The sequence below is a fragment of the Micropterus salmoides genome, unplaced genomic scaffold, assembly GCF_014851395.1.
Source record: "Micropterus salmoides isolate LMB-PRFRI ecotype aquatic unplaced genomic scaffold, ASM1485139v1 Ms_hic_scaffold_17, whole genome shotgun sequence".
Taxonomy (NCBI): Eukaryota; Metazoa; Chordata; class Actinopteri; order Centrarchiformes; family Centrarchidae; genus Micropterus; species Micropterus salmoides.
Genome location: NW_024040817.1, coordinates 19,514,525 through 19,530,462, shown reverse-complemented (window position 1 = coordinate 19,530,462; position 15,938 = coordinate 19,514,525). Strand labels below are relative to the sequence as shown.

The following is a 15,938-nucleotide window of genomic DNA, read 5'->3' as shown; positions in this document are numbered from 1 at the left end:
TTGCGGTTAGGTTATCTGATTGAACACAAATTTTGCACCATACTAATCCTTTTGCTGAATTTATCGATTTAATTAAAAACACTACAGTTTTGTTTGTTTGTTTTTGTTGAGAACATTTGGATCAAGCTTTTTCCTCCTGGGAGTAGGGAATGGTGTCTTAAGATGACTTAAAAGTATGGCTTGCCATATAAAACATCTTGCTAAGGCAGCAAATTTTAGTAGGTGTGACCATCTTAGGACGACATAAAACACCCTGTTAACATGTCAAATTTCGCTGCTACTATTTCACCAATTTCTGAGAAAAAACTCTTCAGTAATTGCAAGATAGAAAATACTTCTCCCCTAAACCTACCTTGTATGAAATTAGGTTAAGATTAACGATAATATTGATTGGATTAGGCTTAAAAAATCACATTAATTAATAAATATTGTGGTGGTTACTTATTGTCAATTAATAAATATTGTGATGGTTACTTATTGTTAATTAATAAATATTGTGATGGTTACTTATTGATGTGATGGTTACTTATTGAGAAACATTGTAGCTTGTATACAATATCATTCTTGACAAATTCATTTAAAAAATCTAATATAACTTTTGTCTTTTAACATTCTGTCTTTTAACAGACTGTTGAATAGGAATCACAGTTTTCATGTTTAAAACACCAAATTTGTGTTCTTGTTTAAAATTCTTTTAAAAACACACACAGGTCACTTTTTATATAGGATTGAGAACCTAGAGGATGTAGAGTATGGTGGCTGTCAGAGTACCTCAGGTTGTTTTTGCCCTTTGAACTGATTTTAGGGCCATATCCTAAACTCTGAAATAATTTGTATTTATAGTAAATTGTTACAATATTTTAAAATAAACACTGAGCACTTTGCAGCACAAAGATCCGTTTCATCTGAAAAATAACAAGTGAGACCAGCAAACAGCGGTTTTATTCTACATCGGCCTCTGTCATCCTGCTGGAGCACTTTATCTTTCCCTCCGACTGCTGTTTTGTTCCTCTACAGGAGCAAAAAACCAGCATCCACCAGAACACCCGGGTGACCTGTTCAACAACACATACACTCACTGACACACCCTTTGAGACATTCAGGTATGAACTAGCAGATGTTTTTGGTCCACCAGGACACAGTTAAACTATTTGTTTTCAGTCCTGTCTGGTAATTGACTGCAACAGCTGTATTCACTCTTCATCCCAGATGTAATTCAGCCTCTGACACAATGGCTAGAGAGAAAAAGCAGGATTGTGTCCTAAACATCTGCTTGGGAGCCCATTGGCAAGTGTTTTGTGCTCTCAATCTGCTCATCACACTATATCAGTCCTGCAACAAAAGGCCATTGTTTTGCACTCTCACATTTGACAGTTGTTCATTCTTATTTATTTTGCCATAGGAAAGTCCAAATATGATTTTCTTGCATACAAAACAAATGCCCTTATTGGTGATAACAAAAATAGATCCTTAAAATTCTGACTACTAAAAAAGGGTTTATCTGGATTATCTAAATCAGGACTGATTTAGATTTTTCTTCTGTTGACTCACTTTAAAAGCACTTACTTTACAGCATTTCTTCCATACCTGCCTAAAACATTTGCACAGTACTATATACACACACACACACACAGTTGTTTTATGTTGACAATGGTAATGTCATAAATGCTTTGTGTTGTTTTGTGCAACTTAAGTTTTCTTCACTGTAATGACAAAGCACTACACCAGAGAAAGTTATGAAATCATTTATTCCCAGCACATGTGGTTGTGTACATCTCCAGCATACGATACTGTGCACATGAGAAGCATCATCATTGACGTTAGGCTGTACATGTATGGTGGTCACCTCTCCTGCTCTCACACTCTCTCTCTCTCTCACACTCACACACACACACACACACACAGCGACTGGTCAGGTCTCCAGAGGACCAAAACTGCTCACCAGAGTATGTCTGACGTGGTATCACACGCGCTCTATTACTCACTAATTTTTGAGTCAACAAACACAGTTTACTGTGTTGGGGTACTCATGTCATGTCCTTATAAACACCACAAGAGCTACAGTCCTGGCTATGGCGCTTGGAGAGACAAAAACACAAATGCTTTTCAGTCTCTAGTCTTTTTTTTTTTTGTTCTCCTTTTTATAGGTGGATAAGAAGAGGGTGTGGCTGTAGGACTACTGACTACACATCAAGCTTGAGTTTTGTGATTTTTCAGTGCAGACTTGGTCTCTAACATCTGGAAAAAGAAGGAGGGGTTACACTCACCAAGGACCAAATTATCCCTCCCTCCCACCCTCCTTTCCCCATCTTCCACATGTTCTTTACTAAACAGCAAGCTAAACACAGTTTCATCATACCATCAGGAAAAAAGTTTATGACAACTACTGACATAATTAAGTTTTCTTTGCAAAAACAAAAAAATGATACACATGCACGCACGCACACACACACACACCCCATCTGACACAGAGGCGTGCAAATTGTATGCACTTGCAACATTTGCTAGACATTGTGTACCAAAATCAAAGGGGGTCAAACTAAACCAACGGTGGCTCCCAGGACCTTCCTGTCACTTTTCAAAAAGGTTCTTCCTGTGTTCAGCTACATTAAAAACACAAAATTCAGAGGATGGATGTGGAGCTACCATGATTTTCTAGTCTACAGGATAAGACTATTGAAACCATGCTACAGCAGTGATACATTTCTAACCAGCATGCTGTGTGATGGGTTGTTTCTTGCAGAGCAGATCCTGGAATGGAGGGTTTATCACTATGTACATGCAGCGCACAAGCAACTCCACAAAGGTTTTAATTTGCCATCTGATCAATTCTGTGAATTCTAGTGACCACGATGTGCAGAGCCAATGAGGCTTTTCCTCAAAAAATGCCTATCAATCTCAAACCCATTTGGTCCACATTATAGTAGGTTTTTGGATAGGCGTTACTGCTCTCATGTCAGTCTTCTATAGAAGTTTCTTACTCTTTTCTTTTGTGCACATTTATGGCCAAAATCCCAGAAGGCGTAAACCACACTCCTCTAAACCAGTGTTTCAAAGTCAGCACAGAAAGCGGGAGGAGACAAAGACAATGATGCGCACTTTGTTCGTGAACATGAGTAAAAAGATTGTGTTAAAAAGCCAATATGGCACCAGGAAAAAAAAGTAAATTCAATGACAGCAATAGAAACAGCTGATTCATAAATAAAGCATAAACTGAAAACAATAAAAGCGCAGGTTAAACAGGACGTACGTTAAGAGAGTTGAGCTGAGTGTGCCACTGTGTCAGAGATATGGCTGGAAGTCTAAAATCACATAGGATAACTATGTGACAAGAGTTAATAAAATCAGTCCATCTGTCAAAGTCCAAGAAAAAAAAACAAAAAAAGTTACGTTGGTGTCAACAGCCCCCCAAAATGACACCACTTCACCAATTTAGCCCGGGTATTTCAGGGGTTATCAAGCTCAGCTGATCAATAAATGGTTTATTGAGACAACCCCTTTAAGAATGATAAACAAGCAGAGCAAGTTGGGATTCTCCTTTAAGCAAGTTAGTATGTTGAGATCGCATGCTGCTTAGCACTACAGGTTATCAAATACTGGCCTAGTGCTGGTTGTGTGCATTGTGTAAGAAGGGCAACGAGCACTAAAGAAACTGCTTTCTTTCCTTCTCCTGCCGGCCAGAACGTCACTCTCCTGCCTCTCTCCTGAAGCCTCCCCCCTCCCGCAGAAACCATATAAAAAGACGAAAAAATAAAATAAAATCAAAATACATACATCATTTTATTTCCCCTAACACCATACTCCCCCCAGTCTCTCCTCTTTTAACTAATCTCCTCCATTAATAGTGTTTTCAATATGAAACAGTGGACACACCCATGTCAGATTCTAACATTTACATGGCTTTGGCGCAGTCTCTCTGCTTTCCATCGAGCAAGCGTTTAGAGAGAACAGGAGGTACAAGGAGAGAGTGGAGGCAGGCAGAGAGGAACAAAGGGAGGCTTCTGCTTCAAAACAGAGGGTGGAGTATTAGTGATGCCATCTGTCCTCACTACTTCAGGATTAGATGGAGTCCTTCGCCCAGTTCATCTGGAGGGAGAGACAAGTGTGATAAAAGGAGAAAGACAAGCATGAAATCCTTGTCAAATAAAGATCTACGGAGCCCCGTAAACAGGCCGCATTACAATGTGGGAGACCACCAGCTACTGACTCTGAGCTCACCTTTGACAGTGCTGATTAAAAAACAGCTCTCATCCGGCAAGTTGTAAACCATCTGGAAAAGAAAACAGACAGAATTGGCCGTTGGTCAGAGAAGAGAATGTAAATTACATGCAAATAAGTGATACTACAGACAGTAGAGTTCCTGTGCCTGGTCAGATAACATACGAAAATGTGACGCACAGTTTATTTATTCCTCTTCACAGAGAGAACGATTCCCAATCCCAGTCATGCCATTTACTCCTGCTCCACTCACTGCATCTCTATTTTAGCATTTATGTGGACCACAGCCTGAAACTGAATTTGAGGCATTTATAACAGCAGCACAAAATACATCTCAAAAGCTGAGTGAGCAAGCTGTCTATCTGTATCCATGCTGACAGTTTTTCCTGCTTATAGCAGAGAGTCCTGAGCATATCCCACAGTTTTCCACCCCTTTAAATAAAGAGCCCTCCACAGCTTAGAGTGAAACACTCCAGGTGCTAGTGAAGAGGAACAGTTTGGCAAAGGGCCTGTGTGTGTACCTGGTCACTGAGCAGGATGTGTATGCCTGTAGGACCCTGTCTGTACACCTGGTTGATAGTTCCCAGTGGAAGGCAGCACACGCATGCCATCTTGCGGATCAGTTCCGCAGCTGTGAGCTCCTCTAGGTACAGAGCATGATACACTGCAAAGAAAAAGACCAGGAAAGAGGTTTTAAACTCGTGTTAATATTCACACACTGCAGTTACTCCATGGACTAATGCCAGTGTTAGGTTGTTGCTAAACACAGAGCTTGTTTACCATGTAAACTAGAGGAAATGCTGTGCTCTCCGTTTTCACTGCTGCCGTGTCTCTCCAGCAGGGGGCTCTCCGGAGGGGACTCCTGACAAACGTACACAGTCAACCTGGGACGCACGGACCTACACACACAGATAACAATTTATGCAAAGCCAAAATACTGGCACCTTTATAATGCTCATACAGACGTTGAAAAGCTGACTGACACACACACACACACACACACACACACACACACACACACTTCGAAACACACCTGGATTTAAGTGCATTGAAGAGTCTGATCCCATCTGCTGGGCCACAAATCTGGACCAGGTCGTCCCGGGTTAGCTTCAACAAATCAGAACCTATGCAACAAGTTAGAGGACCAGTCACTTGTACTGCTTACAACATCACAGACATGTTTTAGTGTGTGTGACTGTGTGTACCTGAGAAATGAGAGAAGAGCCGTGTGTAGGAGCTAAAGCGATTTTTCAGCAGCCACTTCTGTGCGTCCTGTATGGAGGCAGTGGGGCTCAGCTGCTGCAGGGGAAGACAGAGACATACAGGGTATCAACACACTTCCACACCTGGGTCTGAGGGCAGGTTCACACCAACCTTGTTTAGTCCGGTTCAACTGAACCCTTGAGCGTCAACCCCTGGATGCGGTTTGTTTAGGTTTGTGAACGACAGACTCGAACTGTGGTGCGGACCAAACAACCTCAAAGGGGTGGTCTCGGATCGCTGTCAAGTGAACTCTAGAGCGGCTCATATCTGGTGTGAACACCATTCGAACCAATCACAGCAAGCTTACCACTGTATGTGTCATTTCATTGGTTAATATGTTTTCTAAACCTGTTTTGGTGACTGGTGAACTAGCAGCGAGTTTGCTGCTGAAATGTCGACTAGCAGCGGAAAAACCTGGACTCAGGACAAAGTGAGCTTCCTCCTGAATATTTGGGCTGAAGAGAATGTTTTATCATACTCACATTGGTTTGATTCAGGACCTTTAGGTGTGAACCCGTCCTGAGGTTTACTTCCCACACTACATCAATCCTATTTTGCCTGACCAAGTAACAACAGCAGTCTGTAGTACTGTTATCTCACTCCTTCACAGGGTTCTTGCACCATTTGAAAAGTCAAATTTAATGCTTTTTAAAGACCCTTTAAGACCTCAACAAATATAAATTTAAGACTTCAAATTTTGAAACAATTTCTTTGATAGAAAACAGACGCACATTTGATCGCTTAATGAACGATGCAATTCCATATTTGGCCACGTTTTATTTTCACCACAGGATGACACTGCATATTCCGAATCAGGGGAACACAGAGGATGTTTACACCTGGCATTAAAATGTATTTTGAGTGATCAGATTGTGATCGCGTAGCACTTGACCACATGAGTAGTCATAAGTAGGCCTACATGTGTAAATGCACCTGAGACGCATTAAGGACAGGTTGTGATCCAATCAGCAAAACGACCTCAACAATGTTAATTATTGTGATACAATCTTCCTCAATAACAATATACAAATGTTCAATAAATACTTGATTTAATTAATTTGAATCACAAACAATTCATGCCGAGCTAATACACAGGCGCGTCGCTAAAGAGAGGTAAATCACGGTGAAACACATACTTTAGAAAGTTATTTTAACCTGTAGTTGTAGATAATTTTTGACCTGTGCAAATGAAGAGGGCGTGATGTAGGTGGGGTCTCACATTGTTAATTACTAAAAGCAAACCATACAAATACACGCTAATTAGGCGACTGTGCGTGACAATTTTCCCACCAGCCTTAAACGCACCATCGGCAAATTTAATACCTATAGCAAATTTACGGTAAATTTACCTTAATTTCCCTGATTTCAATTTAAAACCTTTTAGGACTTTTTAAGGAGCCACGGAAACCCTGCTTCAGCTATATTTAATTCAAATGTATAGTCATTCCTGAGTCTTATTCACAGGAGACATTTTGATTCGTCGTAGATAATCACAGGTGTAACTCTGAAACCAAGGCAGCCAAATTATTAATTTTATTATTAATGAACAGACTAACCTCCGAATTGCCATGGATGCAAGGGTCTGCCTGGTGATTGGGTGAGGACGAGTCACTAGAATGAAAGAGACGACGATTAAAAGGAGATGGGACAAACACACACCTCAGTTAAAAGGCCACACACAGACACACACTTACCTGTCCGGTACTGAGGAGGTTGTGTAGGTGGACAGCGGGGTGGAGGAGAAGGAGGGAGAAGCTGCCTGGTTGGTGCTGATGAAGGCGTTTTCTGGCCACGGGGAGCACTGAGAGGAGACACACACATATAAATACACAATTAAAGCAGACATACAGGGGTAATTAACACTGGAGGTCAACTACAACTACCTCGAAAACAAAAAGGTATAAAAAGGGTTGAGGAAAAGTCAGTGGGGGATTGGGAATTCATCTTTGCACCGTCTCCACCCCACCCAATGTCAAATACATGGCATTAAAATATCTCCTTCCCAGCAGCTGAGGGTCTAGTGAAGCTTCAGACTTCAGCCAGGTGTCTACATGACTGCGGACGGAGTGATGGGGAGGAGGTGTGGAGGAGAGTAGAGCAGGGTGCTTACACTGCCTCTCTTGGCCAAGGAGTCGCCACAGTCAGCGGGAAGTGTCCGCTTGCTGGACTTTTTCAGCTCGTGGTCACCCGCATCCTCTATGATGGGTTCAAGCCTCGTCTACATACAGACACACAGCAGATGTTAGCCAGCCAGCGACCGACACACAAACACATCCAATAACTTCGGGAACACAATGACTGAATGACCTGAGGGCAGTCTTAGTGCGGTATATAAGTGTATAGAATGTAAAATTACAGCTTACTCGTTTCCAATACAAGCTGTGATAAAACCTCCAAGACACAAAAAAACTTCTAATTTATACTTGATGATGATAAAAAAAAACTTTTCTACAAATTAATTTTCTTTACAAACGCTGATAAGGGCCACCTCATCTGACAAAATGACCAGCTTTGCTAACATCAACAGAAATGCCATTCCACACAGCAAATGCAAAATATTTATTGAGTGCATATTGTTTAGGCTGTTGTCTACAAACTAAATTGATCACCAGATGAGATGCATAAAGCTTACTGCCTCAGCTAAACTTCAATTTTATTTATATAGTGCCAATCATAAGAGAATTATCTCAATTTCTATCACTTTTCATATAGAGCAGGTCTAGACTGCACTCTTTTTAATAAAATAGGTAAAATATTTTACAGGGAAATTTTGTTGGGCATCTTAACACCACTTTCCAAAACATACCACACGGCATTCTGTCTCTCAAGCAGCCATTAATTTCAGTTCATGTCACTACCGAATTAACTTCAAAGTTGTTCAACTTGTCTCACCATCATATTTTGATGCACTGCTGTCAAAGAGCAGATTGTCCTAAATCGTTTCTGTGGTGGTTTAATTATGTGTCTGTCAGAAGCTCTGCCATCTAACATCTGTCTGTCAGGTGCCACACAGTCATAAAACAAGAAGAAAACAGCAAGGAATAAAAAGGGTATCATGTGAATTTGGTAGTTCCTTGCATGAAATTACTGCTGCTCCAAAGTTTTTATTTTTTAAGGCTTGATTGTACAAAATGAATTTATCCAATATTTGGTTGGCAGAAAATGAATTGGCAATGATTTTCATCTTCTTACTTGTTCCAGCTTTTTTGTATCATTGTTAATCTCTCTCTCTAAAACTGTGTAAAGAAGTCACATTGGGCTTTGTGAAAATAATTATTAGTTGAAGTCCTACAATAGTTGTCTGGGTGTTAAGGAAAAAAAAACATTCATAAATCTAAAGCATATGAGAAAATGGTTGGCAGTGATGCAGTCATTTGTTGTACATGGGCTAAAATACCAGAATGGCCCTTTACCACAAATTCAGCCATGTAGTGGGCGTCAATGCAGAAATACTTTTCTCTTGGAAAGCCCCCCAAATGAAAAGTTAAACTCAGTAGCCTGGTTGGGGCTAAAGCCACTTAGTTGTAAGGCCTGAGAACAGAGGGTGCATACTGACCTCTGACAGGATAGTGGTATCATAAGAAGGCTGGTACTTTTCCTTCTCTTGAGGTGTGCGTTTCTCCATCTTCTCTCTGTCGGTCTTTTGCTTACGATCTGCCCCCTTTGGCTAAACAAGAAGCAGAAAGGGAGAGAGACAGCAACACAGATTTAATTGCTGTGACGGCCGACACGCAAAGTGATTTAAACCCACCCCTCATGAGAGCATGAGTATATACCTTAAAGACTTTGATTTGGCAGGAGGCAGAGTGGAGGTGCTCTGTGTACTCTCCACCTTCTCCCTGGGCGAACGTGTCGAACTGGATCCTGAAGGGGACGCCCTTCTCTCCACCGTGCTTCCTGGGAGTGAACTCCGTGCTGATGCAATGCACCTGCAGACAGCGGGGAGACAAGTGTGATCAAATTATGTGTCTGATGTGGAATTTCAGTGGCACACCCAACAGATGCCATGAGAGAGCGCTGATGTGTGTGTGCGTTACCTGCACAAACACAGAAGTTCGTTTGTTCATGTCCCACAAAAACTCTGCAGCATTTAGCTGAGAGGGGTGAGTCTTCGGCTCCACAATGCCCACTGACATGGGGATATCTGTATCACACACACAGATATTTGAACTCCAAATCACACACACGCAGGGCAGTTACAGTGAACACTTTTTGCAGGCATCATTACCGATGTCAAGGAGACGGTCACCAGGACGATTCCACTTCCAGCCCTCCAGCTGCTGGTGTTCTGTGTACTGCAGCCGGCGGTCATGAAACACCACTCGAACTATGCTCTATAAACACATGTACACGCACCATGTTAGGTATGAAGTGTGCTTGACGTGAAAAGTAAAGGTTTCCCCCTCTAGTTGTCCTCCAGCTGTAAGGATCCTTTTACCTTCACCATCTTGTTGTTGAGCTCTGGTAACTCCCCTGGCTTCCTGTTGTCCAACATACGCACCTCGTAAGACTGGCCTGAGAGAGAGATAAGATCAAAAGGAAAGAAAGAATCCTTATGAGAGAAGTACCCAAAAATTTAAGCTACTGAAAACCAAAACAAGACGGTGGAATGAACGCAACTATTCCCTGTCATTTAATGGCATTTTCCAGTTAAGTAATTTAGGTGAGACTGAAAACGAAGTTCATTTTATGTTTTATTAATCAAGATGTTGTTATATGGATACACTTCTCTCGTAAAAACTATGTATCCGCTGACATCTTTTGCTCACATGATTATAAAAGACTTGAGTTGTCTTTAAGAATTAGGAAGGCCGGCTTTACTTGTAGAGCTTGAGACACTTTGTGATTTTTGGACGTCCGATTCAGAGCTTCTGTGACCAAAGACGTGCTTGTCAAAACAGCCATTTCATGTTGCCTTCTTTGCCCACGACCTTGACTGGTGTCACAATAGCCTTTTGTTACATAGAATACATAGAAAAGCCAGCACTACGGCTTAAGATTGTTTCTCTACATTTTCAAAATATGAGGTTGGCTGCAGATGGATGACACAAGTTGAAGCTATGTGTCCGCTTGTGTCTAACTGAGATGTTGAAAACAAGTGCGGGACTATGGAAGTGAAAAATTTGACACCCTGAAAAAAGCTATTAAAACACTAGTCACTCGTGTTTTTGTATCACGAGCTTTCAAGCGGCCGCAGATCGACCCGTACACAGGGGTTGGCCAATCTGACGCTGTTAGCAGCAGGGCAGGGGGGATTTCAGTACAATGTGCTCGTAAATATTTTTTCCGGTTCTCACATATCTATTTGGGGGAACATGCGACTAAAGTGGTTGCATGTACAACCCTTTTGATTGCATCAAAAAAAACAATAGACCTAAAGTTGCATTTGGCTGCACTGGCAATTCTGTATAACAGGGCTCCATAAATGACAGTAAGTTCACATATGTTGCTGCTTCTTGTTAAACAGAGGATGTTGCTAGTTCCTTCATTTACGTTAATCCCTTTTCGTGCCGTTAAATGAAGTAAATCTTCATTTGTGCCATAAAGCGAGTCCACACCAGACATTAAAGTACCACGTAGAGGCTGCCACATGTCAGCAATGGTTTCATTTTACAGAAATTATACTAATGTGCAATAAATTAATGTGGTAATTATTTATTGATGTTTAATGATGGGTGTGTGGCCTTAGAACACAAGGACGTGGAGTGTGTGTGTACGAACCACATCTAATACCACTTAATACAACTTTCTAGCGAATGCACTTATTGTGTGCCTCACCTTGGTTAAGGTACGTGAGCGTCTCGTCATGCAGCTTGACAGCAGGCGAGGTGGCGGTGCACAGCACATACTGGAATGGGGGATTTTTGGTCTCGCTTTCAGGAGGAAGGCTGGAGTCCTCCTGCTTAAAGATTGGGAGAGCCAGCACATCGCTGAGAGAAGAAAGAGGAAAGAAGCATAAACAGAAAGTCAGCATGGATGTGATGCAGGAAAACGCACGTGAGAAAACATTAATCCACCCTAAAAGAACAGTTGTTGTGGTGGCTGAAAAGTTTCCCATGGGCAGCTTTTGGCCTCTCAATGTTTTTCAACGAGGGCTAGACGATATGGCTAAAAATTCAATATCTGTAATTATCTCGATAAACGTCAAATCATTATTTCTTTCAAGTTTAAAGGCTGATTTTTGCTCCTAAGTGAAAGTCGAAGAAACCAGTTGGTTAATTGTGGTTTTAAACTTTTCTTTGTGGTCAGAATGCCAAACAGTGAATCACTTAAATCTGAGGAAGAATATTCAACAAATATGTATGAGTAAAATCTTTTTTCAGTCCTTTTCCCCCTCAACAAAATAAATATATTAATAGAAAAATTATATGCTAATTTGTTTGTGATTCAATTGAATTCATTCAAACATTTATTATATTGTTATTGAGGGAAATTATATTGTTTTATTGTTGTCATTATTGTTTTATTGCCCAGCCCTATTTTCAACAGGCTTATTTATTAAAACTTAAGCTTTTATTGAATCTCCACTACTGTGTGGCATCCAAACTGACTGCAACATAATCACTGTGACCTCCCTAAAAGCGAAGCAATCCTTGCCGTTACTCCTTAGGACTGGATGTTCTCGTTGTCCCACTTTGCAGTTATCTCGAAAAACACATCAAAATTGCTTTATGCCATTTAAACAGATTTCATGCTTCGCTTTTTAGCAAGATTTTACCACCTCAAAGTGTGGAATTATTAAATGGACTGGCTTATTTTAGAATAAGGGACGAAGGCTCTCCATCGATCAAATGGCTCTCTTATTATGTATGCATGAGGCCGCAGCAGGATAAATGGACAAAAACACCCGGAGATAGCCTGAGCTGCTGACACACACTATCTCTCACACTTGGCAGCTACTCTAGACAACCAAACCCGTCCTCGCCTCACCCTGACAAATGCTGCGGGAGTGTCAGCGGGTTCACATTGAACAGGAGTGTGTGTGGCTCTCAGTGCTTGTGCAGAAAAAGGAGTCCTACCAACGCAAAGAAATGCAGATGAGGCATCTCATTACCTGGAAAACTTTTTGGCATGTCATGATGCTGCCCTAACAGTGAGCCAAACTTTAAAAATAAAAATAAAACCCCCAGTGTGACAATTTCAAGACATTCCTGCAGCACCTTCCTCCAAACAGCACCCTGCTAGATTTTTTTCACTATCAAACCACTTCTCTCTTGATCGCTTGCTAGTATGTTTTCTCTGCAGAGTTGGTGCCCAGACTATGCCAACCTGGGTGCCACAGTCCTGTTAAGCCCCGCTGCCCAGGAAAACTACATCTGCTTCCTGAAATCTGAGGAGCTGACTCCACTGAGACATTCTGTTCCTACCAGCTGCTGACTCCAAACATGCCCTATAGACCACCAACAGCACTACTCCTGGAGCCACACACAAACTTTGTTTTCACTAATTCACTTAGTTGCAACCCATCACTTGAGCACTGGTAAACTTGCTTAGTCTCATAAGAGACGGCACATATCCTCCGTCACACTCAGATAAACGCCTGCTAAAAGCAGATGGCAGCCGAGGCTGCTGATAAGACACATGCATGTCCAGGGAGCTGCTTGCCTTCGCCACACAAATATCATCAACCCCATAACCTGTTACATAATACAGCACACGCATACCATAAGAGTTACTAATTGAACAGGTGCTTTGTATCAATACCACTTTGATGCCAACACAGTGCTTCTTAAACCATTTAAGACAGACAGATACAGGAAGCTTGTTGATCGCCTCCACAGACACTTTATCAACAAGTAGTACAGACTGACCAGATTAGTTTCCCTGATTTATAAGAAGCCACATTTAGGAGCAAATGTTGTAATCACCTGATTGACCAGGAACTAGCAGCACATCCACAAATCATTAAATTAAAACTTAACATGGAAGATGAGAATTTGTTGCAGGGCTGTGTAGTGCAGTTTCGACAACTTTCTGGATTTCAATAAAACACCTGTGATAAGTTTGGGGGGGGAAAAAACACGTTTTAAAAATGGAAATTTGATCATCTAAATAACAACTGGACAGACAGTTGCTGAAGATTGTGTCTTCTGATCAAAAGCTTAAAACAGCCACATCATTTGGTGAGATTGTTTCATTTGAAGTTCAAGAACCTGACCAAGCATTCACTTTTTGATGTGACACATTACAGTCTGTAGTCAAAAAGTCTCAAGAATGGTAATGAATACTTGTTCAGATTCTTAGGTTTGTTTTATTAATATTGTTGTTGTGTGGCACATTTCCAAATATAAATCAACTAACTTAAGACAATATTTTTAGGGAAAGATCCACGTTACATTATGCAGCATTATGCTTTTGTTTCCTCACACACTTGTCCAAACGCACCTGTTCGGATAACTCTGCCAGTCTGAGGGGCCAAAACAGGGCCTCTCCTGCAGACTTCCACTATGTTATCTAGAAATGTACACAAAATGTAGATCTCCGGGCAACATGGCCATAATCTGAGCAAGAGGATAAACTGAGTTGTCTTTGTCCCTCACAGTATAACACATGTTCTTTGCTTTTTGTGGGTTTAGAGAAATTAATCTGTGTCCCTGATGGTGGCACCCTGCAATGACTGCCCTACTCCAAATCCCAAAACAAAGAGGCCATCACACCCACTACAAAGACAATAACACACACGGGCGGAGGTGTGGGGGGCTGTAATGTAACTCTTCACACAGTGTGTGTTGTCCTCTCCAACAACCCACTACTGTGTTAGGAAGCTAGGCTTGGCATGTTGATTCCTTCTCTAACCTCATGCTGTAGGCTCCAGCCCCCAGCTCCTGCCCGATGCCGGACAAGCTGGCATCGAAGTCGTGCACCAGCCCCGACTCTATGGTGGCGTCGTCCATCTTCAGGACCCAGGCCATGGGCCCCAGCTCCTTGTCCTCGGCTTCTACTCGGAGGGCCGCCAGCTTGCTTCAGGTACGAGACGTCGGCTAGTGAGGAAGCGGGCTCTGCAGCTTCTGTGTGACACCGCGAGAGGAAAGTTACGCTGCTAGCCCGTTAGCCGCTCCCTGGCAAGCTAGGCAGGCGAATTGGTAGCTTTCCACAGAGACTGTTTGTGCCGCCATTATCTCCACTCGGGATTTTCCTCACACAACGCGGTGCTCCACAACTGGCAGGCTGTCTGAAAGCAACGATAAGTTAGGAGTCCACTCAGCTAGCAAATGTTAGTCGTGACTGTAGATGCGAGCGGAGTGTCAGCATGCTAACGGTAGCTTATAGCTAGTTAGCTTTACAGATGCGACTAAAGCAAGCGAGCATGAACGCAGCAGCCCCGTTGTTACTCCGCCGGGGCACAGGGTCTTCAAGCAGTCTAACTAACGTTAGCCCAGCAAAATGCAACAAGGAGAGACGAGGGGTTTGTTTTAGTCAACACGCCGCATCCCACGCAGCGTCCGCACAGCTGTTGCTACCTAGCTATTAGGCTAACTAGCATCAACTTGCTTTGAAACAACTGTTCAGCGACCTAAGTCTTCTCTGGCGCTCCGTGAACCATCTCAACCCGCGCTCCTCTTCTCATCGCGGTGCTACAACCACCGCTAAGTCTCCCGGTCTTTCAGACGCAGTCCTTTAACCATCCGAAATGCAGCGGTTGACACAAAACCAGGCATCAACATGGCTCCCTCGGCATACAGGCAGTCTGTCTGTGTAAAGCCTGCAGCGCTGCCAGCCTGAGGAAGGATGCCAGGACGCAGATCAACCAATCAGAGCCCGCCTTCTCTGCCCGGCGCAGGGCGGTCAGCCAATCAGAGGCCGTGGAGCTTCCGTCATTGTGTCCAACTGTACTTGTGCCTCCCAGAAACTATAATGCATCTACAAAGTCATAAATGTCTACAAAGATGAACACTCAGAGTAGTAACACTGCAGATATATGCAACCAACTTCTGTCCACACAGAAATTAGTGTAATTTGAGAATCTGTTCTCAATCGGCTTAGAACCTGGTTAAATAAAGGAAATGTAAAGTATAAGGCTCCAAATGTGAAAGGAAGCAATAAAAAAGTTATTAACTTATATTATAGAGAACTTAAGAACACAGTTGACATCTGAGACCATAAACTACTAAACGTTTATGTTTATGAGGCTCGTACCTTGTGTAACTGCTGCCGCCGTGTCTCTGCACAGGGGCTCGGAAGTTTTCAGTGTAGGGCTGCCAGAACAACATCGTGTCCCCACCGACACCTGTCGCTACAGTCACTCCTGCTGCAAATAAACACGACCCAGCCCGGTACCGAGGAGCTCAGAACAGGAGCTCATGTCACTGTTGAAGAGGAGTTTTCTCCACAGCAGCGGGTTTCGGATTTGTTGTTTTGTCTGGTCAATAATTATCCACCGGTCGGACCCTGGACGTGGCGCACTGTCAAGTTGGGTGGCTAAACCTGAAGCCTAAGGCAGGGTGCACGCACTGTTT

General features: G+C 42.5%; 1 protein-coding gene across 5 annotated transcripts; it reads right to left on the bottom strand.

Moving 5' to 3' along the window:
- Positions 1-1,729: 1,729 nt before the first annotated feature.
- Positions 1,730-15,904, bottom strand: ubp1 (upstream binding protein 1). 5 transcript variants are annotated; one of them, XM_038724888.1, is made up of 17 exons: positions 15,619-15,904; positions 14,278-14,653; positions 11,260-11,411; positions 9,920-9,996; positions 9,710-9,815; positions 9,519-9,625; positions 9,258-9,410; positions 9,038-9,148; positions 7,592-7,699; positions 7,176-7,282; positions 7,038-7,092; positions 5,424-5,517; positions 5,252-5,342; positions 4,999-5,117; positions 4,740-4,882; positions 4,219-4,270; positions 1,730-4,086 (listed from the first exon to the last, which is right to left on the bottom strand). In XM_038724888.1, the coding sequence occupies exons 2-17, from the start codon at positions 14,391-14,393 to the stop codon at positions 4,049-4,051; spliced, it is 1,629 nt and encodes a 542-aa protein (XP_038580816.1). In that variant the 5' UTR covers positions 14,394-14,653; positions 15,619-15,904; the 3' UTR covers positions 1,730-4,048. The 5 variants fall into 5 exon arrangements, with proteins under 5 accessions (XP_038580816.1, XP_038580815.1, XP_038580817.1 ...); XM_038724887.1 differs by lacking the exon at positions 15,619-15,904 and adding an exon at positions 14,996-15,351; XM_038724889.1 differs by lacking the exon at positions 14,278-14,653.
- Positions 15,905-15,938: the final 34 nt, after the last annotated feature.